This window comes from Rhyacophila brunnea, unplaced genomic scaffold (assembly GCF_057557595.1).
Source record: "Rhyacophila brunnea isolate RB1 unplaced genomic scaffold, BYU_Rbru_1.0 scaffold_20, whole genome shotgun sequence".
NCBI lineage: Eukaryota > Metazoa > Arthropoda > Insecta > Trichoptera > Rhyacophilidae > Rhyacophila > Rhyacophila brunnea.
Genome location: NW_028232860.1, coordinates 3,166,575 through 3,194,189, shown reverse-complemented (window position 1 = coordinate 3,194,189; position 27,615 = coordinate 3,166,575). Strand labels below are relative to the sequence as shown.

At 34.6% G+C, this 27,615-nt stretch overlaps 1 protein-coding gene and 1 pseudogene across 1 annotated transcript in view; both read left to right on the top strand.

The window, feature by feature from the left end:
• Ppn (proteoglycan-like sulfated glycoprotein papilin) overlaps positions 1-27,615 on the top strand; it is a 326,333-nt gene that overhangs the window by 284,362 nt on the left and 14,356 nt on the right. Inside the window, exons 33-43 of the mRNA XM_085948667.1 lie at positions 954-1,130; positions 4,532-4,711; positions 8,732-8,902; positions 11,449-11,533; positions 12,650-12,876; positions 13,629-13,799; positions 14,500-14,623; positions 21,268-21,349; positions 22,132-22,396; positions 22,906-23,118; positions 24,569-24,745. Of these exons, the coding sequence (XP_085804793.1) occupies positions 954-1,130; positions 4,532-4,711; positions 8,732-8,902; positions 11,449-11,533; positions 12,650-12,876; positions 13,629-13,799; positions 14,500-14,623; positions 21,268-21,349; positions 22,132-22,396; positions 22,906-23,118; positions 24,569-24,745 (1,872 nt within the window). The remainder of the gene's footprint in view (positions 1-953; positions 1,131-4,531; positions 4,712-8,731; positions 8,903-11,448; positions 11,534-12,649; positions 12,877-13,628; positions 13,800-14,499; positions 14,624-21,267; positions 21,350-22,131; positions 22,397-22,905; positions 23,119-24,568; positions 24,746-27,615) is intronic.
• On the top strand, positions 15,790-17,958 carry LOC147071083 (glycerol-3-phosphate dehydrogenase, mitochondrial pseudogene; annotated as a pseudogene).

The following is a 27,615-nucleotide window of genomic DNA, read 5'->3' as shown; positions in this document are numbered from 1 at the left end:
TACAAATGATCTCCATTACTTTTGAATGTAAATAGTTCTAAAGCATCGTTCATTTTACAGTTTTTAAAATACGTGTCGCTACATTTCAAAATCAGCCAAGTCCACCTTTAGGTATTTTTGACTTTTTTGTGAATTGCTGAAGAACTACTGCTTTCTAACATTTCTGCATTATCAAAATGTAGGATGTATTAATTTTAAATATTCTATACTCAAAATAATATAAACTTTCACCCTTGGGACTGTGTATTTGAGAAAACAAAAAGCTGTTTTTCTCCTATTCATCTATTATGGACTTGGCTGATTTTGAAATTTAGCGACACATTACTGTTTATTTTACATTTTTATTATTGACATAAACGTGTAGTATTCATTAAATTTAATATAATTATATAACATAATATATATTAGGGCTCTAGAAACAAAGACAGTAGTTTCCATTTTTTTTTTTTTAAATGTTGGTCATTATAGTCAAATTTAATGTTTTATTTCTCTCTTACAGGCATATTTACTAAAAAAAAGTATTCTAAAATATTATATACCTATATATATTATTATTAGTTTCCCAACAGCATTTTAAAATAGTTTTTTCAGAACATTTTTAATGACTTGCTAACATTTTACGAAAATGGAAACTGCCATTTTATTTTTGTTTCTAGACCCCTCATTTTTAACACTACATCAGTCCATGAGGCCCAATGGCAGTAGTGTAGAGAAACAGTTATATAGTAGTAGTAGAAGTCAAACAATCAAATGCCCAGGCTTTGAGATAATCGTATGTTAAGTAAATATATTGTGATATCACTGTGAATCGAACCTGGAGCTCCCGGATGAAAGGCACTGCCTTAAGCCGCATTTATACTAAGCGAGTGAATGTTTGTTCTTCTCCCACTCCAGCTCTAATTGCATTTTTGGCCTATTGAAAAATTAAATTAATAATTGACGTATATATTCAGATATCTGCAAGCTGCCCAAGGTTAAAGGTCCATGCGAGGGCTATTTCCCGACCTGGTACTTCGATACCGAGAGAAAACAATGCTCGCAGTTTGTGTACGGAGGATGCCTCGGTAATAACAACAGATTCAAGAACAGAGAGGAGTGCCAACAGCTCTGTGAACCGGCATCAGAAACTGGTAAATGTCACAAATTTCATTTGGATGTCTTCTGACAGATTCTAACAATCTGAGAGATTTTCTACTTAATCATCAGTTGAATTTCTTTATTATTCAAATTTTTAAACCAACGTACCTCTAAGTTTAGTAAACATTCAATCTGAATTATTCTAAATATCGTCGGTATACTGCCAAATGTTGGTAAGTCTCGAAATCATGTTATGGAGTAATCGCAATTTGAAAGTTTGACATGCCCTCTAAAATCAGGCATAATGCTTTATTTGTGCCTTATTTATTTAGATGAATTGAAGTATTAACAGTTATCCCTGCATGTTAAAAAACTCAAAAATTAAATTAATCATACAAAATAATCGCATTTTTTAAGATGAGGTGGGACTTACAAACCTTTGGCAGAAATGAATCAGCTCTTTTGAGAGTTATCTTTGCATAGCATTGTGTTAGGATTGAAGAAAGGGAAGGTTTATAGGTTAAAGAAATAAATTTGAAAGCAATTTTATATTATCAATGATCAATTTCAATGCATTTATAAATATTTTAATGGACATACGGCTGTTCATATTACAAATACACATAATATAAGTAATACTTAACATACAAATTTCGAAATTTATAATAGTAAAATGTCATAGGAATTACATTATTTTCAACAGTATACATTGGAAAAGTCAGGAAAATAATAAAATTACATAAACTTTAATTATTTTAATAATTAATTACCCACATGACCTAATAAAGAGAAAAAACTTAAAATAAATCGTATTAATTAATCTGGGTACACCAAAATAGCATACAAACTTATGGGTATGATACAATTATAAAATGTATTAATTTATTAATGGACAATCAATAGTTGATTTTAAAAACATTCATAATACAAGTTGAATTGATATTAATTAGTAAAAAATACAAATAAATTTATAATACTTACAAAAGTTTACAGTTCCAAAATTGAGGACATAATAAAAATATACAAACTTATATTGAAATAACACATGAATAAAGAGATAAATTCACAAATAATTGGTTTTAACATGATTCTATTCACTATTTCCGTTCTTTTTTAACACAATTGAATGATTATTATAATAAACACTACACTACACCGTCTTCTTCGATTTCATTATCACTTATGGAAGGTTCGGGAATAATGTTTCTACATGATGCACTTGTAGGTAGGTAGTCCTTTTTATCATGAATTTAGTTCTTATGGAATTATTCCAGCACGACACATTTTTTCTTTTCTTTTCTTTAGTTATCACAACATTTTAGTATAATATCCATTCTTTAATTCACTAAACACATTGATAACAGGCCGCCCTCTCATATGACTAATAAAAAAATTAGTATAATGTCCGGTATGGGCAATGATTTTGGTGATCCTTGATTTCTTCCGTAGGAGTTGATAATAGCATAGGATCCTGGAACAATTATTATTGTGTCAATAAATCTTATTCATCATTGTTATTATAAAAAACTAATGATAACCGAGCCACTGACATTAAAGCTAGGTAGACATTCTAAATTATTACTCTTGAAACGCAACACGTCACAAAGCCATAACTTGGCTATTATGATTCTATATTAGTTAAGAAATAGGTCAGAGGACTTGGCTGTTAATGTTATATAAGATAAGTTATATTATTATTAGAAGTAATACAACTTACAAACAAAACTAAAACGAAGTTATTTATTGATATTCAAATTGATGCACCGTGCATTGTGACACGTCACGAATCTATAATCTATTATTTTTATTAGTAATTATTACACGTTTATAAACACGTGGACTTTTGTAATATTATAATATCATAATCAATATACTTATTATCAAAACATTGAGAAATATAACAATTATTAATCGCCAAACAACGAAAGTAAAGACAAATGAATCAACAAAATGTAGTTACCTGATCAGTATGACATCGGACATCAGTTTGTTTTACAGCCATCGGTTGTATTTTTATAAACCGATTATAAAATCCTCACAGCTCTAGATGACAAGCACTTTGGGAATGGTTTACTATCCATTTTATATTAACACTAAATAACGTTCCACAAATAATTACGATCACGCACCAACGTGCTCTGACAGTTGTAGGAGAAAGAATGATAATTCTGGCTAGAGTTACCGCAAAATGGCCAAAACCATAGGCAAATGCGCGCTGTAACTGAAGTTACAAATATTTGGCAGTACTAGTACATTGAATTTGACTCGACTGCGGCTTAAGAGAATACTGTAAATGTTATTACAAACTTATTTCAGAAGAAGTTTTAACTTTTAGCTCAAGTATTGAACTAAAATAAATCGGTTAGTGCCATTACAAAGATTTGACTACCGCGTTTCATTGACATTTGGTTCGATTTTTATCTAGATTAATACTGTAAGCATCTTTACAGTTTTTTTGATGTTGGATAATCGAAAAAACGGGAGTTACGTATTTTTATTAAAATAATGAATAGCTAAAAAACTATGTTCTATATATCGGATGACCTTGATTTTTTTTTCTAGCATACATATTTATATATAGACACATAATCCGTTGCTAACTCTAAATACCTAAACTATCGACTTACCAACTTTTGGCACTAACCCGACGATATATGAGTATAGGTAAATCAATATCTAACACTCACCTCTCTGATAACTAACTGGGCAAAAGAACATCACCTGTGTTCTTAATGTGTAGAACTAACCACCCATTAGGTGTTGGTATTTTCTGCCCTCCCCTCCTCCATCATAACACTTTGTCACAAAATCTTTAAACCCTGTATTAAAGCATGTCCCGAAATCTGTACGTATGCAGTTCACCGTATCATACTTCACTGTGAAATGTTGTATCGGAGATATTATATGGTTGTATATTAAAGACCATCCAACCTCTTTGGGTCATATAGTACTGACATAAAATTGATGTCTAAATAACACACGGTTCTTGTTGGTTTACAGGAAGCCATATTTGTTAGGTTAGGTTAGATTTTCATTTTTGAATTAATGAATTTTGCCAAAATCACCTATGAAAACTGAATTAATGTTCATATTGAATCTAATAAAATTGGAGACTGTATTATATACGGTCATCTCTTTCCAATAAGAAAGTTCACGGCGAACTGTGCCACGGTGAAATGTTTTACATACAATTAACATGTAACCCATATTATTATATCATACCATTTACCCCTGTAAGGTGTTATGTCAAATACGGACAACCCTTTGGAAGGGCAATGGGTACATTCAACTAAATTGTTCCTGCAATCGATCTATTTAACTTTTGTTAGAATTACTTTCAATGGATGTTTTATAATTTTAAATTACATTTTTCTTTAAATAATTGCCGTATGGAGTCTTAGATGAACTGATGAATTAGGTGGCGATAACCATGTTAATTTTGTCTAAATTTTAGGCCAATGCACCATGGAAGCGGATCCTGGAAGCTGTGCCGGTAACTTCACGAGGTGGTCATTCGAACCGGAGAGCAGAAGATGCCGTCCGTTCACGTGGGGAGGCTGCGAAGGAAATCGCAACAAGTTCATTTCCGAGGCCGCCTGCGTGCAAAAATGCGACACACCTGGATCAATGAAAAGTCAGTGGTTTATCATTTGCGTAATGACATTGTATTGGAATGTAATCAGTTTGTGTTTCAGCTTCTTAGTTAGTATTGGATATACTGTAATATGGTTATTCTTCCGGATGTTAGACCTAACTAAGCACATATGCGGTATCTACATATTATCAGAGAATATTACGTTGATACTAAAATGTATAGAATTATTAAGATCTCTATCGGATCTTCGCGTTACTTAGCGGCACTCTCAATGTAGATTACTCTACTGTATTTTGACAAAGATGTTGAAGTAGTAACTGTCTTTATTGAAGACAGTTCTTCAACTGATACTGGGCGCTAACAATCGACCCACACCAATACGTTGATGGCTGGGCAAACAACACAATGCCTTAATTTTCCAATACTTTCGCGCTGCCAATGAAGAGAATCTAAATTTTCTGATAGTTACAAATTCATCCATAAAATTGTTCCAGCGCATCTATTCTTTACACAATACTGCTATCGGCAGCTATCGAGGGTAGTTTATCATATTTATGTATTGAAGTATGATAATTGTTACAATAAGTTAGCCGTCTAATCTGTCAAAACTGTCTATCTCGCTGTAAAAGTTAACACAACCAAGAGAGGTGCTGTTAAAACATAGCACTTTTTGACAGTTCAGACGGTTAACTTGTTGTAACAATTAACCGCCTCAATACATAAATATGATGAACTACCCTCAATTGCTGCGGATAACTGCCGATAGCAGTCTTGTGTAAAGAATAGATGCGCTGGAATCATAAGCTAATTTAAACGATATCATTTAGATATTGTACAAACTCTGTGTCTATCTGAAAATAGTATATACTGCATTCTTGCTTAGAACAGTATAATAACAGTAGATATTTGGTTTTTCTATTATTTATTATTTATTTGACTGTAAGCTTATCTCATTCTTACTGCCTTATTACTTATTTTGTTCTGCTAAGGCAAAAAATAGTAAGTGAATCATACCATTATGATTCGATCACTGAATTTTCTTCTTTTATTATATATTATATTAATATATATATATTAGAACAGTAGATGAAAATATATTGTCTAAAATATGACAATATTATATTTCTAATATATCTTATTAGATTATTTTTATCGCATCTTGAGTTATGCACTCTGTTTTACTTTTATTATGGTTTTGTAGAATTAGTAATCGGGCCATGTTATGCATTAATAGAATAAGTATATCGCTTCGCCTATAAATGCAAAACACTGTGCAATCGAGGGCCTGATAGCTACACGGGTAAGGTTCGCGAGACGTCTCTATGGTGAGACATACTTCAAACCAATTTGTCTCTTGAATTTACTAAGTGATTTCAATTTCATTTAAAAATTTACTAATTATAATTAATAATTTTTTTTATTCAGCGAATAATTCACAAGATTTAAGAATGTAACATTCTAATTATTGAACATACATAATAAGTGTTTGCAAAATTATGTATGTTCAATAATTAGAATGTTACATTCTTAAATCTTCTGAATTATTCATTGAATAAAAAAATTGTTAATTGAAAATCTTGGAGTGATCTGTGACGTCGGTTAGTAATTAAAGTAATACCTACTTTGATTTAAAATACAAAAGCAGATCGCCAATAGTAAATCAATTTGGAAAGCGCTTCAGAGAGTATTGAGAGCCATTAGTTAAAATTTGTCGCAATTAAGTATGACGCCTATAGCATAGTGGTCTAAGTGCATGGGCGCGAAACCCGAGAGATGCAGGTTCGATTCCTGTCTTACTTTTTACAAAAAAAGATTTTTTCTATTGGTTATAATATATTTTCTCAGAAGTGTTTTCAAAATTATGTATGTTTAATAGTGACAACTCGCAAAACTTACTTATATGTATATCAGGGCCATTGGAATGATATTCTTGCAGAATTTTATACCATCTACCTAATTATAATATATATGTTTTGATTTATTTCTTTTGATAATTATTAATGGGCAGTGGCGAAGGGTGACTTTTGGAAAGAGGTAAGCTGTGGAGATCAGAGAAAAAGAGCACACTTGTCAGGTGACTTACGGGAAATAAGAAGATAATACTTATGATATTACTACTGATCAATAGGTGCACACTAATGACAATGACACACTGGTCATAGGTTTCACCGCTGAATTTGTCAAATTATTTAAATCACTTATGGCAATAGAATTCCACGCAGACTTTTCTTTAGCAAACAATACGCATCGCCAACAAAAAAGTTTGTTTAATGTATAACTGCCAGTTAAAACTAATATTTATCATATAAATTGTTGTGAAAATGTCTAATATAAGTTTTTTTGCTGTATTCAAATCTAAATGAACCCTAGGAAGATCAAGCTTTGATAATTTTTATTTTTTGAAGAAACGTCAAACTCGGGAATGATTTTTTTTAAATGCAATCGTTCGCACATCTTCGATCGGGACACTACACAATTAAATAAATACTTATATATTTAAAGCACTGGCGAATGATTTCAGTACAATATGGGATAATTTATCCACATTCAAAACACAGTAACACACTGAATTTTGTATTATAAAATAAAACTTTATCACCGCTTTGAAATGTCAATATGACATGAACTGTGAATAGCATGTTATGTTCGTCTATGACTGAAGTAACCTAAATAATAATCGCGAATTAATACAATATTTATTTTTAATAACAATTTATAAATTATATGTGATCGAACACAATAATTATTTTTTTTTTTAATCATCCTTAATATTTATTATTTGCTTATAAAGATAATCATAGACAATAAACAAATCAACATAGCGCGTAAGCTTGTCCTGTAACGCTTCCAAGTCTGGAACAAAAACGCAGACATATATGAAGTTGGCAACTGAATTGCGGTAGAAAATTCGGCTTCGATTATGATCGACGTAATTCCAAAAATAGCACTCACGTTGTGACGTTCCGTCATTTATTTTTGATTCGAAACTTGACTAAATTAAGCGCTCTACTTCTAAATACCGACAATAGATGACAATCAATATTTTTATTATAACCTAGTCCTAGACAATATAGATATTTATTTATTTAAATTAAATACTTGAAAATAGAAGGTAAGCTTTAAATAATCGCTTAGTATGGAGCCTTCGCCACTGTTAATGGGGTAATTAAAAATATTAGGAATACCATACTTTGCATACTTATACTTGCAAATTTTAGGGTTTTAAATTTAATCTCATATTGGCTTCCCATTAAACTATTAACATAATATAATTAAATTCATGAGTAGGTATGGGTAAATCATCCTACAGTGGCACCATGGGTCGTGCAAGAGTGGTCTGCAGTTGTATTGGTATTGTGTCATTGTAAAATGATTTGCCCATATTAGTATGCGAATACTTTCGCTTCATCAAATTATTACTCTGCATTTTCTTCTAAACATTGAATTTCGTGACATTGAGCAAAATATGATAACTGTACATTAATTTTTTTTATCAAGAAGTGTATTGGACATTCTAATAATAGATAATAAATTATTGCCATTTTTGCTCCAAAGCAACTTCACAGTGTTTTTTTTTTTTTTTTCGACCATGTCCGATCCTGATAAGATCATATTATGGGCCTCTACAGAGTGGAGGTTTGTATTAACAGATTTTTCTTTTTACGAGAGAAAACATTAGAGCGAGAGGTTTAAAAGAATACTATTTTATGTAATAAAAATACTTTATGCAGTCATCAAATGTTTAAAATAAATATAAAGGACAATAAGGCTTCAAAATTATATAAATAGATTATCTACAACGTTTAAGGAATGTCCAGGATCATGCTTTGAAAATGCAATAAAAGCTCCATTTTGACCTACGCTGAGCATGTCCGCCCTTAATGTATCAAAAAAATAAAAAAAAACCTACCTACAAGAATTTTTTGTCCATTTTACTATACTTACTTCAAAGTATCATAGGTTATCATATTTTGTCCAACTGTCACCGTTTTGCTTGGTGTTGTTGTTGTGAATGCTTGCCGCAAAAATTGCATGCTTTCGGTGTTGGTTAACCTGTAGACGTGTGCCTGGAGGCGCAATCTGCCGGCAAGTGCGAGGAGAAGCAGGCCAAGTGGTCCTACAACTCGACGCAGAGCAAATGCGTGCCCTTCTACTACACGGGGTGCGAAGGCAACGCCAATCAGTTCGACAGCGAGGAGTCCTGCGAGGGCACCTGCCCCAAGCCCTACGGTTAGTTGGCAAATAATTAACCGCCGCCATTTTATGTGATTTTTAGATGTCTTGTCAAGCTACTAACTTTATGTTTGTGTTAAACCATACATATGTCGTTACCCCAATACTGCAACTAGATAACTCCGATTTGGTCATTGTTGGGAAAATGAAATTTAAACTTTACTTGGTTAACATAAAATTAAGGCTATAATACTATTATTTAAAATAAAAATGGAAAATTGTGCTTGTCTAATTGAAAACAATTAAATTATGTTCATTTGTATGAAAAAATATTGTAGATATATTATTTTATTTATTTAATAATGCATTTATGGTTTTAAAGTTATCTAATATTTTCAAACACAAAATTAATACAGTTCCCATTAACTTCTGACTTACATTGTTTTATCATTTTCTAGAGAAGTAAATGTAGAATCATATTCTATAACTATCTCAAAAACAGTGAAAATCATGTTATCTAGTTGTAGTATTGAGGTGACGATATAATTATATGATGATAATTGTGTCTTTCTCCAGAAAAATAGCATTATCTCGATAATGCTAGTTTTCCTTAAATAAGTTTAAATGACACGCCATAAATTGATGTACACCAACTAAAAATCGTTATTTAATTTCTACAACAGAAGTCATGAAGTGATGACGTACAGCATGTATCACAAAGTTTTTGAACTGTTGCATTGAATCGCTATTATCTTAAAATATCGCTATTATCTTAAAATGAAGATGTCACGGCTACGCTACTTTTCCAAAGAAGGGTTCAATTGAAACTATTAAAAAGAAATCTAACAAATTTCAAAACCACAGATTGTAGGTTTCGCCTATGTAATATCTCGTTGGTTATTTTTTTATCACTGTGAAGTTAGCAGCACAATAACGATATAACTAAAACATCATTGTCTGTACACTGTTTCATACTTATGGGCGGCCAACGAACCGCCCTGATTGCCTTATGCGAAACATTACAATCATTATTATCTTTCAAACTCTATGAATGTGAATCCTACGCGAATTTAAAAGCATATTATCCTATATGACATTATATCAATGGTAATGACATGTCTAAAAGAGGGAGTCAGAGAGAACTATAAGGCCTTCTGCTCACGAGAATACTCAAAAAAGACGAGACTGAAATTAAATTCCAGCCAGTATCTAGCTAATGTATTTCAATGGCGGCTCGTTCATGGCAAGACTGTAATCTCTCAGTTTCAAAATGTTCGCTACTAAACTGAAGAGACGTGACATGCTAGTCTCCCAGTCTTTCAGTTTCCAGTCTCCCATAAAATGATGGTGTCAATATCAGTAGATTCGATGAAAAATCATATTTTACCAAAATTGGTAGGTAGCACTAAAAGCAATAACAAGTTAAGAAATCAAAAGTTAAAGATGTTCGAACCGATTTATTTGTGGCAGAAGTTGGGAAATACTCCTGCTTTTATAATTACAGGCTGCCAGAATATTCCCGTAAAGATATTACGGAAAAAGCTTAGAATGACGTAGGAAAGACAATGGATTTGACAGTATGAGGTGGGTTTCAGTAGCGACGTGTGTGAAGCATCAGTCATTGGCCGGTTAATGAGTTCTATCAGCAACCAGTTCGTCGGATTTTAGTTTCTCCATGAGCGAAAGGCCTAATACTACTAAATCATGACAATAAAATCGATAAAACCTATACACATCTCAATAAGTAGGTATTTGAATTACACAGAGAAACCAAAAATGAAACACACAATTTCTTAATATTGTTGTATAATAACAAGACAAAAACTTTTAGCAATTAGGTATCTGGATTTTTCATAATGCAGATTGTTTATATAACTTTTTAGTCTGGATAATTAATATTCTGCTGTAATTATATTGTATATTTAAAAAAGTAAATGATGGTGAATTGTTTGAGGAAACCATCGCCTGTAGTCCGGACTATATAGATATTCTGTGAGTATTAAAAACAATACATTGTTATTAGATAGGTAACCCTTTTACTGCCGGTAGGTGTATGTATGGCGCTACCTTGCACGCTGCGAATTTTATTGCAAAGATAAAAACTTTAAATCAATTTACGTTTCAAGTGGTAAAAACGAATTCTGTTTCAATTCTGAGTATGTGACGATATTCACAATATATGTCGTTGTGTGTTCAACATATTTGTATGTCTAAAATAATTGATTTACGTTACTAAAATCCTGTTTAAAGCGGGACGTCCAAAAACGTCATTTTTGTATGAGCGGCGTTCCGTTCACGGAAAAGTTCGCGTCTTAAGACGTCATTGGTAGCCATCCGGAGTGACAACATTTTCCTCTTTTATAAAAAATTTACTTTCATAGATGGAATTACAAATAAAAACTGTCATTATTCTTTCTACCCTAAGTATTGAAAATAGCATGGTTGTTCGAAGCATGGTTGTTCGAAGCATGAAATATTCTTGCTTAGAAACTTTATGATCATTTTGCCGTTATAAATAAACCATCTACATTAAATCAGACCAATATTATTTGTAATAAAAATTATGTTATTTTGATGTAATAAATTTAAACATTTTAATTCAGTTCAAGATGTTTGTACTCTACCATCGGAGACGGGAGAATGTGATAAATATGTGGAGAGATGGTTCTACGATTCTGCATCTAAGAGGTAAGCATTATCCATATATACCTACATGTCCGGAAACTTGTATGTTTGCAGTTCGCCGTATCACACTTCACTGTGAAATGTTGTATCGGAAATATATGGCCGTATGTTAAAGACTATCCAACCTCTTTAGGTCGTATAGTAGTACTGACATAAAATTCATGTCTAAATAAAACACAGTTCTTGTCGGTTTACACTTTACAGGAAGCCAGCAGCAAATAAATTTTGAAAATAGCTGATATACTGGATTATTTGTTAGGTTAGGCTACATTTTCATTCTTGAATTATCATGAATTTTGCCAAAATCAGCTATGAAAATTGAATTAATGTTCATATTGAATCTAATAAAATTGGAGACTGTATAGTATACGGTCATCTCTTTCCGATAGAAAGCTCATGGTGAACTCTGCCATGGCGAAATGTTTTACAATTTACATGTAACCATATCTAAACCACGGGTCGATATTTTTTTTTTGTAATGGGCCAAATAGTAAATTTAATGTTTTAGGCTCTGCGTGACAAGAGGTAAAATTGAGAAAATTTATGACGTATTCTTACTTAAATGACTAGAGCATATTACCTTAGTTGACCATTGTCAATACTTGGAAGACATAGCATTCGGTTAGATTCATTTCTTGAATAATTGTCTTTTAATATTTTGGCATACTCTTAAATATGTGAACTTTATGTATTTATTATTTAATTCGTACATTCTAAAGAGTAATTTGGTTTATCCATTTTAGGGGTATTTGAAAAGCACACCCAACCATTTTAACGGGTTTTGAAATTTACCATAATTTTTGATCATACGAATTGACGGTTTTCGGTGTTTTTTAAATTTCAATAATTGAATTAGAATTATATGTAGAAAAAATATCCATCTAAATACCTACAATTATTATCTAACTCAAAATTTTTCAAAAACTGTTTTAGAAAGATTTGAAACTAGGCGCTCCATGTGTGAAGTGGTGTAGCTAGAAATATTAAGCTCCTATGCAAAATCATGCAAGGTGCCCGCTCAAGTGTTGAGTAAGCTATATTTCAAAGTTTGACAGATATTTGCAAAAGATCTAGCTTTTTTATTGTATTATTGAATTTCTTAATTGCATTGGTACGTAGATGTCGCCAGTTCTACTATGGAGGATGCGGCGGAAACAAGAACAGTTTCATGTCGGAGCATGAGTGTGAGGTCCGTTGCAATGAGCAACCGCCAACCACAGTCGCCCCACCACCAGAAAGGGAACCAGAAAGAGAACCAGAAAGGGAACCAGAAAGGGAACCAGAAAGGGAACCAGAAAGACAACCAGAACGGCAACCAGAAGAACCTTCTGAGCCCTTCAGATCAGGTACGCTATATTTACATTACAATAGGAATCTAGCGTATTATCTTAATTTAATATTGTCTGTTTATATAATAAATAAAGTCAAGCAACATGTAAGCCGGCTCTCCTATCAAAACTCGTCAACGTGTTAAATACGTCGATGTGACATCATCGTTATTCATCAATCAAATCTTCCGAGACCGGCGACCCAGTGTTACATGTTACGACCTCGCGTATCTACCTAGCGACACTCGCGCGTAATCTTTCGAAACGTCCAAATATACTCTGGCTAGACGTCAAACGCCATTACACAAATATGTCATCAGACGCAAAAACGGCGATTATTATGTATTGGTACCGCAGAAATTTAAGTAGAAGGCGAAAATATTGAATTTTAGATTAAATTCTAGATTAAATTGTCGATGAGATCGGTTTGTGCAAGTGCGTAGGCTAGCTCATATCGGCGGAGCCGATCTCGACAAGTAGGAAAGTCATATGCGGCGTGTCGATTTGCAACAGCGAGATGTTTTTATCAAACAAACAGTCGCATGCGCAGATCCATTTGGCAACGTGTGTTTTGTGAATAACGATGACATCAAATCGACATTTTCGACATGTTGCTAACAAGGCGAATTCTGATGTGAGAGCCGGCTTGCATGGCGCCACGTGTGCTCCCCTCCGCTTTTTTAATTCAAGCAATTGTCCATACATTACCGAATGTTTAACACTATGAAATGGTCTTTAGTTTCATCGAAACAATGTTAATTAATTTCTAGAATACTGCTTCTTGCCATCTGAACAAGGGGATTGCCGTGCGGCTATGCCTCGCTGGTTTTATGACAGCAACAATGGCGTCTGTAAACAGTTCTTGTACGGAGGCTGTCCAGGAAACCAGAATAATTTCCAGGAGAGAGACGAATGCGAGTCTCACTGCTCTCATGTACAAGGTAAGGAATTAATTAATAGGTCCTTTAAAAGGTTACATGTAAATTGTACGTAAAACATTTCACCGTGGCACAGTTCGCCATGAGCTTTCTTATCGGAAAGAGGTGACCGTCTACTATACAGTCTCCAATTTTATTAGATTCAATATGAACATTATTTCAATTTGCTTAGTTGATTTTGGAAAAATTCAGGAATTCAAGAATTGAAACATAACCTAACCTAACTAATTTATTAATCCAGTATATCGGCTATTTTCAAAATTTGTTTGCTGCTGGCTTCCTGTAAAGTGTAAACCGATAAGAACCGTGTTTTATTTAGACATTAATTTTATGTCAGTACTATACGACCCAAAGAGGTTGGACGGTCTGCACTGCATATGTACAAGTTTCCGGACATGTATTTAAAATCGTTAAATGAATGGCTCCTCCTTTGTTATGTGTAATTCCTTAAAAGTTAGTGAGGTAAAGTGGAGGAAACAAGACGATTAAATGGTTAAACAAAACCAAAGAACTTTGACTCCAGATAGAAGGAATCTTATATGCATTCCGCATTAGGATTTTTAAAGGTAGTCAATTTTTGAAACAAACGATTGTACTTGTACAAAAAAAAACAAAACGGCGGCTCACGTTCTAGTTTGAAGCCTGCTGCTTTGTTTACTTACATAGTTAGTGTTTTAATTAATGAGTGTTTTTTTCTCATCAGATATCTGCCAATTGCCGATGTCAGCAGGGCCTTGCGAAGCCTCTGAGAAGCAATGGTTCTACGATAAAAACACTGATTCTTGCAGCTCATTCGCCTATGGAGGATGTGAAGGAAATGGCAACAGGTAAGTTTTTTTTATAGCCTATAATAAATAATGGATGTTTCCACTATGAGATTTTTGATGAGAGTTATAAACTCATGATAAACATATTATTTTCAAACGGCAGCACTTTGTAACCTTGCAGTAGAGCAGGTGCTCTTAATCTTCTCTGTCTTACCCCCCAACGAAAATAATATTACATTTGAAAATGAATAAGTCAAATGTTTATTACAAATTTAACCATATTGTACCAAGAAAATACACTTTAAAAAATTTGATCAATTAAATAGTTGCAATTACTGCTACTTAAGCCTCAATGACATTGAGCTACTTTACAAACTGCGTGTTGGCAAATTTAAAGGCGGGCGAGTCGGCTAGTATGATCGTGATGATGACAAACAAAACTTTCCACTCGCTCAGAAGCCAACAAGCATGCGAGTTGAAACCGTCATTTTTGGTACTATTTTGACAGGACGTATTGAGTAGTTCGTTTTTTTACCGGGAGGTCGCTACTATTGCTCTACTGCTCAGACCCAGTAGGCCCACACGCCAGAGTGTAGCGTGTAAAGTTGACCGGCTTTCAACTTTTCTCGGTAGATTGTTTACAATCTGCTTGTTAGCTTGTTCAATGATGACACTAGGCGAGTTTACAAGCAGATTGTAAATTCGCCACCAAGCAGCTTATAAAGTACCTAGCTCATCGAGGGTTTACTCAGGATTTTGTCAAAATATAGAACTTTCTTGCCAATTTCAATTCCCTGGTCTGCTTGTGAATTCAGGCAATTCAGAAATTTTTGTCTTGATTGACGAAATAGAACTTGGTTCGAGGTTTATACAAATAATAAGTTGTAACAAATGGAATGAGGATGTTGAGGCTTTCCAACATCTGATATATTGTGGTCATCACACCTCTTGGGGCTATGGGTATTTAATGTGATCATTTTCCTTATTCAAATATTTTGACATTTGACATTCAATTATTGTTCTTTTGTTTTATTTTCATAGTATTTTTAATGTCAATGCAGAACATTGAAATCATTTGAGGCAAATAAATTTCATGTCATGTTTCACATGAGTCAGTTATTTCTGTCAGACAATTCTTTGGCCAACATGAACTTTGTGTAATAACTAAAGTAGCATGTGTATCATGCTTATGTAGTTTTAGATGCTGTGCAAACAGTTAGGATAATATGTCGGGAAGGTGGAGAAGATTGGTGACCGGCACCGCAGCTGCAGTGGCGAGTGCCACTCTTTTTGTTCATCTCTTCAACGAGAAAGATAAAGTTATAAGAAATTTTACGGCGGTCCGCGCTGAGGCTACGAATCCTCCGAAGAGACACTTACCTCCGAGGTCTGATCAGCTGAAAGCTTTGCGAGCGGGAGAGGTATTCGATGTGTTAATCATCGGAGGAGGTGCCACCGGTGCCGGATGCGCATTGGATGCTGTTACAAGAGGTCTGCGGACAGCGCTGGTGGATGCGGATGACTTTGCCAGTGGCACGAGCAGCCGAAGTACGAAGCTGATCCACGGAGGGGTGCGCTACCTGCAGAAAGCCATGACGCACTTAGACTTCGAGCAGTACAGGATGGTGAAGGAGGCCCTCCACGAACGCTCTAATTTTCTGGCTTCCGCCCCTCATCTGGCACATCCATTGCCCATCATGCTGCCCGTCTATACATGGTGGAAAATTCCTTACTTCTGGCTTGGAATAAAAATGTATGACTTTGTAGCTGGCGACCATAACCTTAAGAGTTCCTACTATCTGTCCAAGAAAAATGCTTTAGAATTATTTCCGATGCTTAAAAGAGACAAGCTCTGTGGAGCGATTGTCTATTATGATGGGCAGCAGAATGACGCCCGAATGAATTTGGCAATAGCTCTAACAGCTGCCCGACACGGAGCAACTGTTGCTAATCATGTCTCTGTTATTAAGCTGCACAAGACCTCCGGCAAACTCAGTGGAGCTCGGTTAAGAGATGAAATGTCCGGTGAGGAATGGGACGTCCGAGTGAAATCTATAATTAATGCAACGGGACCGTTCACTGATTCCATTAGAAAGATGGACGATCCAACGGTTAATGAGATCTGCCGTCCGTCTTCGGGCGTCCATATCGTTCTTCCGGGTTATTACTGTGCGGAACAGATGGGCCTGCTCGATCCGTCAACGTCCGACGGCCGGGTTATTTTCTTTCTTCCGTGGCTCGGGCACACCGTCGCCGGAACGACTGATCTTCCATGCGAAGTCACTCATCATCCCAAACCAACAGAGGACGAGATCTCATTCATCCTCCAGGAGGTTAAGAATTATCTTAATCCGGACGTCGTAGTCAGACGAGGCGATGTGCTGTCGGCGTGGAGTGGCATTCGACCGTTGGTGTCGGATCCCAGCAAGAGGGACACTCAATCGCTGGCCCGGAACCACATCGTCCATGTAAGTTTGGCCGGTCTCGTTACTATTGCCGGCGGAAAGTGGACCACTTACAGAGCCATGGCTTCCGAAGCTGTCGATGCCGCTATTAAATCCGCGAAACTGAATCCGCCACACTGGGAATGTCAGACGGACGGATTTATCATCGAAGGAGCTCACGAGTGGAGCCCCACCATGTACATCCGACTGGTGCAAGACTTTGGCTTGGAATACGAGGTGGCTCGACATTTGGCAATGTCTTACGGAGATCGAGCGTTTACAGTGGCAAAAATGGCGGCTCTGACGGGTAAACGTTGGCCCATCGTCGGCCGCAAGATACACCAGGACTTCCCGTATATCGAAGCCGATGTCAGGTATGGCATCCGAGAGTACGCTTACACCGCCGTCGATATGATAGCCCGACGTCTCCGTCTTGCTTTCTTGAATGTGCAGGCGGCTCAAGAAGCCCTTCCTGGTATCGTCGCCATCATGGCTGATGAGCTCGGATGGTCAGACGATGAGAAAAAGAAACAGGAAAGTGAAGCCACCGAATTCTTGTATAACGAAATGGGTCAGGCGGTGAACCGCACCAGCCGAAACAGACCGCCCGTTAACCTCACCGAAGATGAGGTCCGGCTGTACACCGAGCGCTTCCAGATCATCGATAAAGACGGGAAGGGATTTGTCTCCGTCAACGATATCAGAAGAGGACTCAAAGAGACAGGGGTGAAAATCAAAGGGGAAGAAATGCACTCTCTGTTGAGCGACATTGACACTTTGTACCATGGACGGTTGGATTTAACAGATTACATTCAGATGATGTCTGCTATCAAGTCTGGCGATGTAGCGTACTCGAGATTCGCCAGGATGGCTGAGGCGGATGAATCCAGTTTCGGGAAGGAGGACCTTCTCAAGGAAATCTCTGTCGAACGCAGTGGGGGCGGGCTTTGAAAACATAACCCCCATTCGCTGTGGTGGGAGAAAATTCCGACTTTCTGAAGTATCACCGATGGATTAAATAAAAAGACACAATTTTGAAAGTTGTATTTGAAATAGATTAAAATATTATTATCATAAAGTCATAATAATTCTTATAATAATGTTTCTTTTTTGACGATAATGTATAAATCATATTTATGGGATTACTTATTGTATTTTGTCTTTCTTAATTTGTGAATAATGCATTTGTTTTGTAATTGATAAATTTGATGAAATTTTAACAATGAAAATATTCTTTTGTTTTAAAAATTCATTTGACCAGTATTTTATTACAACATTTTTCTTAGCTCGTATTCTTATTTGTCCGGTGGTTCTTTGTCCGGTACAAATCTTGCAATCGATTTTTAACTAACTTCCTGACTAGCTAGACATTTGAAACTTTTAGAATGTATCAGAACACGATGCCAATGCATTTGTTTAATACTTTTAGCCATAGTAGAATTTAATTCATTTTCAGTTAATTCTGTTTTGTATGAAAAGTTATTTCGACACAATTATTGGTTGCTAGGGCTCTGGGGTCCTAGCAACTAAATTATTAATATATACGTGTGTTACTATGGAAATCAATATGACATGACAAGTACAAATTTTTTTGATCGTTTAAGCTAGTCAAGTCAAGTTTATATGGTTCAACAGAATTTAAAAATGTTGTATCTAAAAAGTTCTTTTTATCTTATAGTTATTTATATATGATTGGTAAGATTCTAAAGTGAAATTACTTTCAAATCAATAACATATTGCAGATTTTTATTTAATCGCACAAAATACATAAATCATACGAGATGACAAAGTGAAGTGTTAAAATGGTGATCACCGCACTGGTAAAATCACTGCCATTTGAATGTAGGTACCAACGGATTCAAATCATACATTAAAAGTTTTTTAAATTGAAAATTTATTTTTGAATTAAAGAAAATAATATATTCAGTATAATGTTTTATCGTAGTAGATTTTTGGGTTTCCACCGTGTGTCCTTCTTCCTTCTTTCCTCGACGTTTCTTTATCAAGAGATGATATGTTTTATGATGAAGTGTAGTGTAGGTATATGAATGTAAACGTTGCTATAAGAATGTCAAAAGGAATCCCTTCAGCTAAGAGCAAACGTTGCTCAGAGTAATGTGTCAATCGTTACGACCAGAGATACCGGCTCGAATATTGGATTTTGCTGATAGTGCCGTTTTTAACGGTAATCCATTATCCCTATTAATATTTTCAGGGTTTCTATGGATTTCAATTTAATTACATTCATATACCCACACTACATTTCATCATAAAACATATCATCTCTTGATAATGGCCTCTGCAACGAGCCCGAAACGTCGAGGAAAGAAGGACACACGGTGGAAACCCAAAAATCTACTACGATAAAAAACAACCGTGAAACCTCAAATATTATATAATGTTTTACTTTTTCATAATGTTAGCATCATATTGATAAATTAAAACATTTTTATGTTCATATTTTGTAATTTCGTCTGAAAATGTCACTCGTCATTACACTCCACCTTAATCACGATGATGTATCACGAGCTTTCTACCAATATGTCCTACCTAGAGAACAAAAAAATAATAGGAACTGGCTTATCCTACTGGGTGTGGTATATAATAGGCTACAGATCATGAGTGTGGAAAATATGAGATTAACTTAAACACGTGTCAAACAATATTATGTTATTTTCAATTAAGTTATGCATTAAAGTTGGTCACGTAAATGAAACGCGCATTTAATATTTGAGGGCAGTCGGCGCACTTTCTTTTTCTTGGATTTTATTGCCTGATAAAATATGATAAATGTCATAAAATGTTTGGTCCATGGCGATGGCTTTTAGATTTCTATCTTATTAATCTGTTCTGTGGTCCTATCTCACATTTCTGTCAAAATTCTAACTGTACAAATCTTACACGGACGGGTAGCCAATCGATGTTACAAAACTATCGCTGTTAGGTGTAGTGCTCGAAAAAATTGATGCATGTCCATATTATGCAAAACAAAAAATGTGTCTTATTAACCAAAAATTTTAATAGGAAAATTGGCCTATCTATGTGCATAATTTTTTCATTTCAGCATTTTCAAAATAGTTAATATTATGAAGATTGACCAAAAATAAGATTTTAATACAATTAAAATACATTAAGCAATTGATACATAATACCCCGTTTACACGTGCACGGATTTACTGCTGACAGTACGTATTATTGCTGCCATAACAAGAAAATGCATGACGTGTAAACATTAGAGGTGAGTTGGAAATACTGTCACCGGTTTGTGTACCCAAGTATCGGATGAAACTACCCATACTCAGTACGTGTGGCCCAATAAACTTGTTCCAAAAAACTTGTGATGATATCATCGCGAGTCGCTGGCTAGTTTGTAGACTTTCAATACTATTGACATTAAATGCGCGCGAGCGTGATAGCACTAGAATACATTTATATTTTGATTTATTAGTCTATGCATGCGAATGACATCATCTTATGTATGAACAAATAGGTCATAAATTTTCTGTAGCATCATATTATTCCCTCGGAAATGTGATGAGGTGACTGAGGTGACGCAGGTTACAGTAAAAAAATCATTGTTATTCATTTTATGTTAACAAGAATATTATAACATAACAAAAGCAACTCATAAATTCTAAATGTGTTTAAAATTTTATAATAAATGGGACATTAAGACAAGCTCAGTGTATTTTTAGCGATTCTATTGAAGCCAATATTTCAAATACTAATACGGAGTTAAGTTTTAGTTCCAGTTTAGTATGAGACTTATGTCGCATACGCACGCCAACCGCTCTATATAGTATTCAAAATACTAGTAGGTATTTTGGAACAAGTTTTGATACTATTGGTTTGGATGATTACAGTCATTTAAAAACTGTGAGTACGTGTTGCTGAAATTTATTGTTTTTGTGTTAAATATAAAATAAGTGGTAATTATTTTTAGTTACAAATAATATGGTTAACTATGTTGTGTTTAAATTTGGAAGCGGTTGCTGAGAAGCAACATGATGGTATAACGTTTCATAGTTAAGTTAATAATAATAAAATTGAGATTCTTCTGTGCGTTATACACAAGAAACACGGATTTATTTTGCCGAAAAATACCCACTCTTCTTATATTATTACTCTCACCATGGAAACCGTTCATTAGAAAACCTAACATATTGTACTCCATCCTTGAAGATATTTAATCACAATTATGGGGTAGAATTTCAGCACCCTCTTCCGAAAATTATTGTTGGTATGTCGTCTTGATTACAGGTTCGGCTCAAGGGAGGAATGCGACCAACGCTGCAAAAGAGGACCCCCAGAAGATCCCAATGTTATCTTGCCAGTCACACAGGTAAGCAAATACATCATCACCATGTATGACGTCAGTGGTGAAGAGTGGAGGTAGGCTGTGGATATCTGACAGAAATAGTGCACACTAAACTTTGTCAGTCACAATTATTTGTTTTCATTGAACTATAGAGATATAGAATTACAAATTAAATATCTATTTTCAGTAGTGTCAAATTATAGCAAACTCAGTAATGAGCTGACCGCAATAATAAGTTCCGCATATTCGTTTTCCACTTAGTCAGTCATCCATTGACGCAAACGCCAGATAATAGCTGAATCGATTATTTCAATAAAAATAATATTATTTTGATTGTATAAAGAGCGAATATCCATCGGAAATGTCACTCGAATATACGTTTCCGGTCTGTTACTATGTATCTCAATCTTCGTATCGTCCCGCACAACATCTTATTGTATCAAGATACGGACCTCGGATCCGTTTTCGAAAGTTTATTATTGTAATATAACTACTGTAACATACAATTGTACTGATCGTTAGGCCGCAAATAAAACTCGCTCCTGCATCCATCTTCAACTTTTTCATCATAATACTCAACACCATGACCTACGACACGTCGACGACTCCCACAGTGGTAACTTAAATCGAACCTCACATTGATGACCCACATAGAACTCCACAGAACTATGAATACAAATTGTAGATGGTGTCGGTTAGTTTTTAATATTCAATTAAAATTAAACCATGCCTGAACCAAATCATAATATTTAAAAAATATTCTTCTATTTGTAAAATATCTAATTTTTGATTTGTGATTTTATTAGGGTCCAGAGCCCGAGCGTCACACAGAGCCAGAACGCCAACCGGAACGCCAACCAGAACGCCAACCACCCCGTGAACGGGAGCTCCCTGCTCAATGCCACGCTCCGGTATCGTCAGGCGACTGCAACAAGAGAGTGCCGGCGTGGTACTTTGACGCCGACACCAGAAGATGTCGAGAGTTCACTTATTCTGGTTGTGGTGGTAGTGCTAATCGCTTCGTCACCGAAGAGCAGTGTGAGAGGCAGTGTGGACAATTCAGAGAGATCGGTGAGATCTGCATAGAGTTATTTCTTACTCAGATGAAAGTACTGCTTCATGAAATTAAATAATATTCATATAATCAAAAAAAAATGTCTATAATGTCGCATGAAATTAAATTAACTAAATATCTAGCATTTTTCAACACATTTAAAGCTGTTGGAGGCATTAAAAAACGCTAGTAAAAACGCCACAAGCCAGATGCGTTTTTTGCAAGCTAGAGATGCCTATCGAAAAATGCTAGATCTGGCAAGAAAAACACTAAATTGGCAACACTGGTCACAATATAGAAACCTCAGCTTAGTAATATAATATAGCCACTTAGTCAGCATGGATACAGCTCATCGCAGCAAATTGTCAGAGGAGGTGATTAGCACCTGTAGAATATTATCAGAATCTACTTACTGAACAAGCTAATCGAAGATCATTTTACAATATTTTGGTTTCTAAAAGTCGATAATACATAGTATGGAGTTATCACCACTATAATATACGTCTAATCTATATCCATTTTGCAGATGTGTGCCGTTACGACCGTGACCCTGGCCCTTGCGAGGAACTCCTCAGGAAGGTATATTTCGATGAGCAGACCCAGCAGTGCCTTGAGTTCACCTACGGAGGCTGCTCCGGTGGACCCAATCGCTTCTCCACGGCCGACGAATGCTACTCTGTTTGCGTTCAGCGTCAGGAACCAACTGACGAAGTGGAACCGGAGGCTACCCCTGAACAAGGTCGGTTATCGTACTTAAATTTATTATTACCATTCTGTAGTTCAATTCTTCTTAGTCATATATTGGTAATATTCATAGCATAAAGGTATAAAAGGCTTCCTGCGATAGATACGAAATATAAGTAAAATGTCTTTGTGCCAAATGCGAAGAACCCTATGCATAGTAAAACCATAAATAACATGGCAACATCATATTTGGCTATCGAAAATGCTGCCATGTTCAATATTTCGATTTTCCGTACATTCTAAAAAGCATGAAATACCGCACAATATAAATTATTTAATCAAAAATTAATAGTTAAAAATATCTTTTTAATTAATATATTAATGGTTGCTTTATCTCTTTAAAGCGATCCTAGATTTTGTATTAGTACAATACACTTGAATTACAAAGTATTGTACCACCATTTCAGTTGATCCACTAATACAAAAAATGTCAAAATGGTTTAGTTTGAATAATAATAATATAATGTCATTTTTAATACTGCTAGTCTTTTGTGTTTGTGTGGATAATCAGTTCTCAATACAATTTTCATTTATAAGATGATTTCTGTTTACAATACGTATTCATTTGACAATTTATTATGCATTATATTGCGTTATATGCCTGAAAATTGGTTAGATAATGCATTAGCCCAGTTATTTACGTAAGTATTACTATGCATAGGGTTCTTAGTGTTGTTTCACTCTCTTCACCTTGCAGTCTCTTTCGTGCTTCAATACAAGTGTGTCAAGGTGGAATATTAAACTGAAAGCATTGCTGTTTCAACCGGACCAACTTTATGTAGGATGAAAGATCCCACTTATGTTCATTAAATGCTCTCTCTTAGCCATAGATCCATGGTTATTGGTCATGGTAGTAAATTTATCGTATTTTAAATAGCTTCTTCACAGAGTTGCTGACATTATAAATAAATACCCTCGAGACTACAATGTTAAATAATATCGACACTGTGTACCGATATTATGTTGTTGGTACCAAATAAAGTATATTCTTGGCTTGTGCAAATGTAGCCTAAACTGCTGTGGTCTGTGCAAAAATGGCATATGCACAAATGGCTTATGCACAAATGGCTTATGCACAAATGGTCTGTGCATATGTAGTCTATGCTGTTACGGCCGATACGGATATAATTTATACAATTATGGCCGGGACTGGTATACATATTTGGTTCTGTGGCCATATGAACCAAACTCTACCCTTTGAAAAGATCATAGACAACTGAATTTTGTAGCCGAGCTTACACAATGCAATTTTATATACCTACAATTAAATTAACAATTATTACCCGTAAATATAACAGCAATATGTCATGTGACAAGTGTCGTTTTGTAATGGATCTTTGCTTCAAAACACATAACTTAAGGATATGTTATTACATAGAATCTTAAACGTTAAATGAGCTTAGCAATAATTGCCGTTTGGCTTTTTCCTTCACGGTATCGACTAGTCACGGATGTGTGCCGGCAGCCTGTGGAGACTGGCAACTGCGGAGGAACGTATTACAAGCGCTGGTACTTTGACCAAGAGCAGGGCACTTGCATGTCCTTCATTTACACCGGATGCCAGGGCAACGGGAACAACTTCAGAACGGCGGAGGAGTGCGAAAGAACTTGTGCGCACGAGCGTAAGTCAAACGCGACCCAATTCACGCACTTTCGATGTAGACACGCACTGTACAATGGCTCGCACATCATCAGATGTTCATAATGCACCGTATTTTGTATCATTGTGACAATTTATGCACTGTGTTTCTCTGAATTGGTATTCAATAATTATTTATCATAAATTACTACATACCGCTAATGTGCCGAATAAGAGTGAAAACTAGATACAGACTAGAAAAATTTAGATGAACAATCACAGATATGTCAAATGAGTATTCTGTCATTCGTATAAAAAGTATAAATAAAGATGGCAGTTAAACAAGAATTCAATACCAATTTTCCAACATACAAAATGTTAATTTACCTCCTGCTACTAAATCGAACACACTGAAAATGTCCAAAAATGTCTTCAGTTTATAATACTACAAAGCTCACTCTTGTAATAGTAAAACTATTTGCTATAAACTCAATGCTACCATTACTTACAATACATTATGTAATAAAATAGACATATTTACTAATAATAATATGAATGGTGACGCAGTTGTAATCAGTGGTAAAAGTTGAAAATCTGGGTTGCCAGTGTGTAAAAATACGTGTTAGTAAAGAATGGGTATTATAGTTTGTGTGTAATTCTAAATAATGTATCTGGCGATAACAGTTCATAAAGATGAGGAAAAAATATTTAATGCTATTAGGTATAGTGATAGTGTTGACGATTAAACGGCTACAAGTTGCATATGATTAAAAAAAATATTTGGAGTAGGAATTTTTACATTTATGCGAGAAACAGTTTCAACGCATCTATTCTATATACAAGACTGCTTTTCGGCCTCTACGGCAGCTATCTAGGGTAGGTTTGTATCGAAAAATTAGCACTTTTTGAAACAATTACAATAAATTAGTTGTTATTGTTATAGTAAGTGCTATGTTTTAACAGCACCTCTCTTGGCTGTGTTAACTTTAGAGCGAGATAAACAGTTTTGACTGTTTAGACGGCTAACTTATTCTAACAATTACAATACCTCAATACATAAATATGATAAAGTGATAATATTTATCACTTTAGCGGTCGATAATCAGCCTTGTGTATAGAATAGACCCACAGATGTATAAACAAACATAATTATTCAGAGATATGTGCATTTTATTAATAACATTGAAGTATTCACATATTCACTTAAAAGGTTGAGAATATTATAGTTTATTAATAATAAGCACATTGTAGTTCTACTAAATGGAATTGTACATTTCTGAGCACACAGATCTCTCATTGTCCAATTAGTTTTAAAACTATTATATGTACTGATGAATCATTATTGAATACCAACTCTTATATGTATACATTTATTATGTACAATTTTATTAATAATAATTACAATTATTTATTTACAGGATCTGCTCATATACTTATATTATCATAATAGTAATATGTTTTTATTTTATATGCTTTCATAATAGTTATTGGTGTATTTATTATTTTGGTATTACAGTTTATTTTATTATATTGTATTTTAATTTTATTATTTGATGTTGTGATGAAAATGCTCAAAACCCAAAGCAAACTGCTAGCAAATACATCAAAAATAATCATAATATTACAATATTGTTTTGGTTTCTTTCCGCATGCTTAGTTGGGATTGTATTTATATTATAATTTAAAATGATATTTAAATAAATTAATGTAGTTTTAAGGGTTATCAATAACATGGTGGATTAACATGTCGGATGTTGGTATTAATTTAAATTTTCTAGCGGTTTAAGGGGACAATTTTATTATGCTTGTCAATCAACTGCTTAAATTTATTATTATGTTATATTGTTATATATATTTAATGTAAAACGCTTTAATAAGTAAAACCTTCGACTGTTACTGAATTTGTACACATCTCGTACGATTACACAGTCAGCTTGCCTGTTATCGTTGTAAAATATCATCTTAAGCAATGTGTCAATACAGACAAAAAATAATATACTTTTACTATAGTGTGAATGACCCTTCCAATGGTGGCAGCTGCAATAAACATGCGGCGCCTCAAACCTCATTTTTATTCAATTTGAGGCAGGCGTTTATTACCAAATACTGATGTGTCAACAATTCAATATTTATGGTTGATAATGATTTGGTATTTCAAGCGTAAATGCTTAGTTATAACATAAGTTTCTTTGTTTCATTGTTTTGGTTTTTAATTAAAGTTAATATGCTAATTTTATTAGCTAATCAACATCTTTGGTTAATAAATATAGGCTTATATCAGTTTCTATAATATGTTATTAAATATTTTTAAACAATTGTTTTTATGCGGTTCTGGCCATGGCCCCTACAAGGGGGGTGGCTGACAGGTCTTTAGCCTGGGGGCCCCGCGTGGCGGGTCGACAAGATATGTGAGAAAACACAAATCACAAATTTGCTCTAATAGTTGAAAAGGGCACCGCGCTATTTTACTTCAAGAATATTAACATTTTAAAATATATGGTTGTGCAATGCAATTTTTAGTTATTGTCTGTCGATAATGTATTAAAAAATACAAAAAATCGTTAAAAATAAACTAAATACCTCAGACACCATTTCGATACCCTGGTTCTATAGGGAAACAACTCAAAATTTCAAGGTTTTGAGTTAATAATGCCATTCAATATAGAAAGGTCTTATCTTTATAATTCAATACAATAAAATAATCAAAAATCTCTTAAATTATTAAATTCCAAATTATGTGGAAAACATTACTGTTCGTGAAGAGTGTAGGTAGAACATCACACTGCCCTTAGCCTTAGCGATAAGTAGGGGGCCCTGCCAAAGATCCCAGCCTGTGAGCCCTCTTCAGGATGTGGGGCCTATGCCTCTAACAGATTCTGGAAGTTATAAATCATTCAATCATATTGGGTGAAA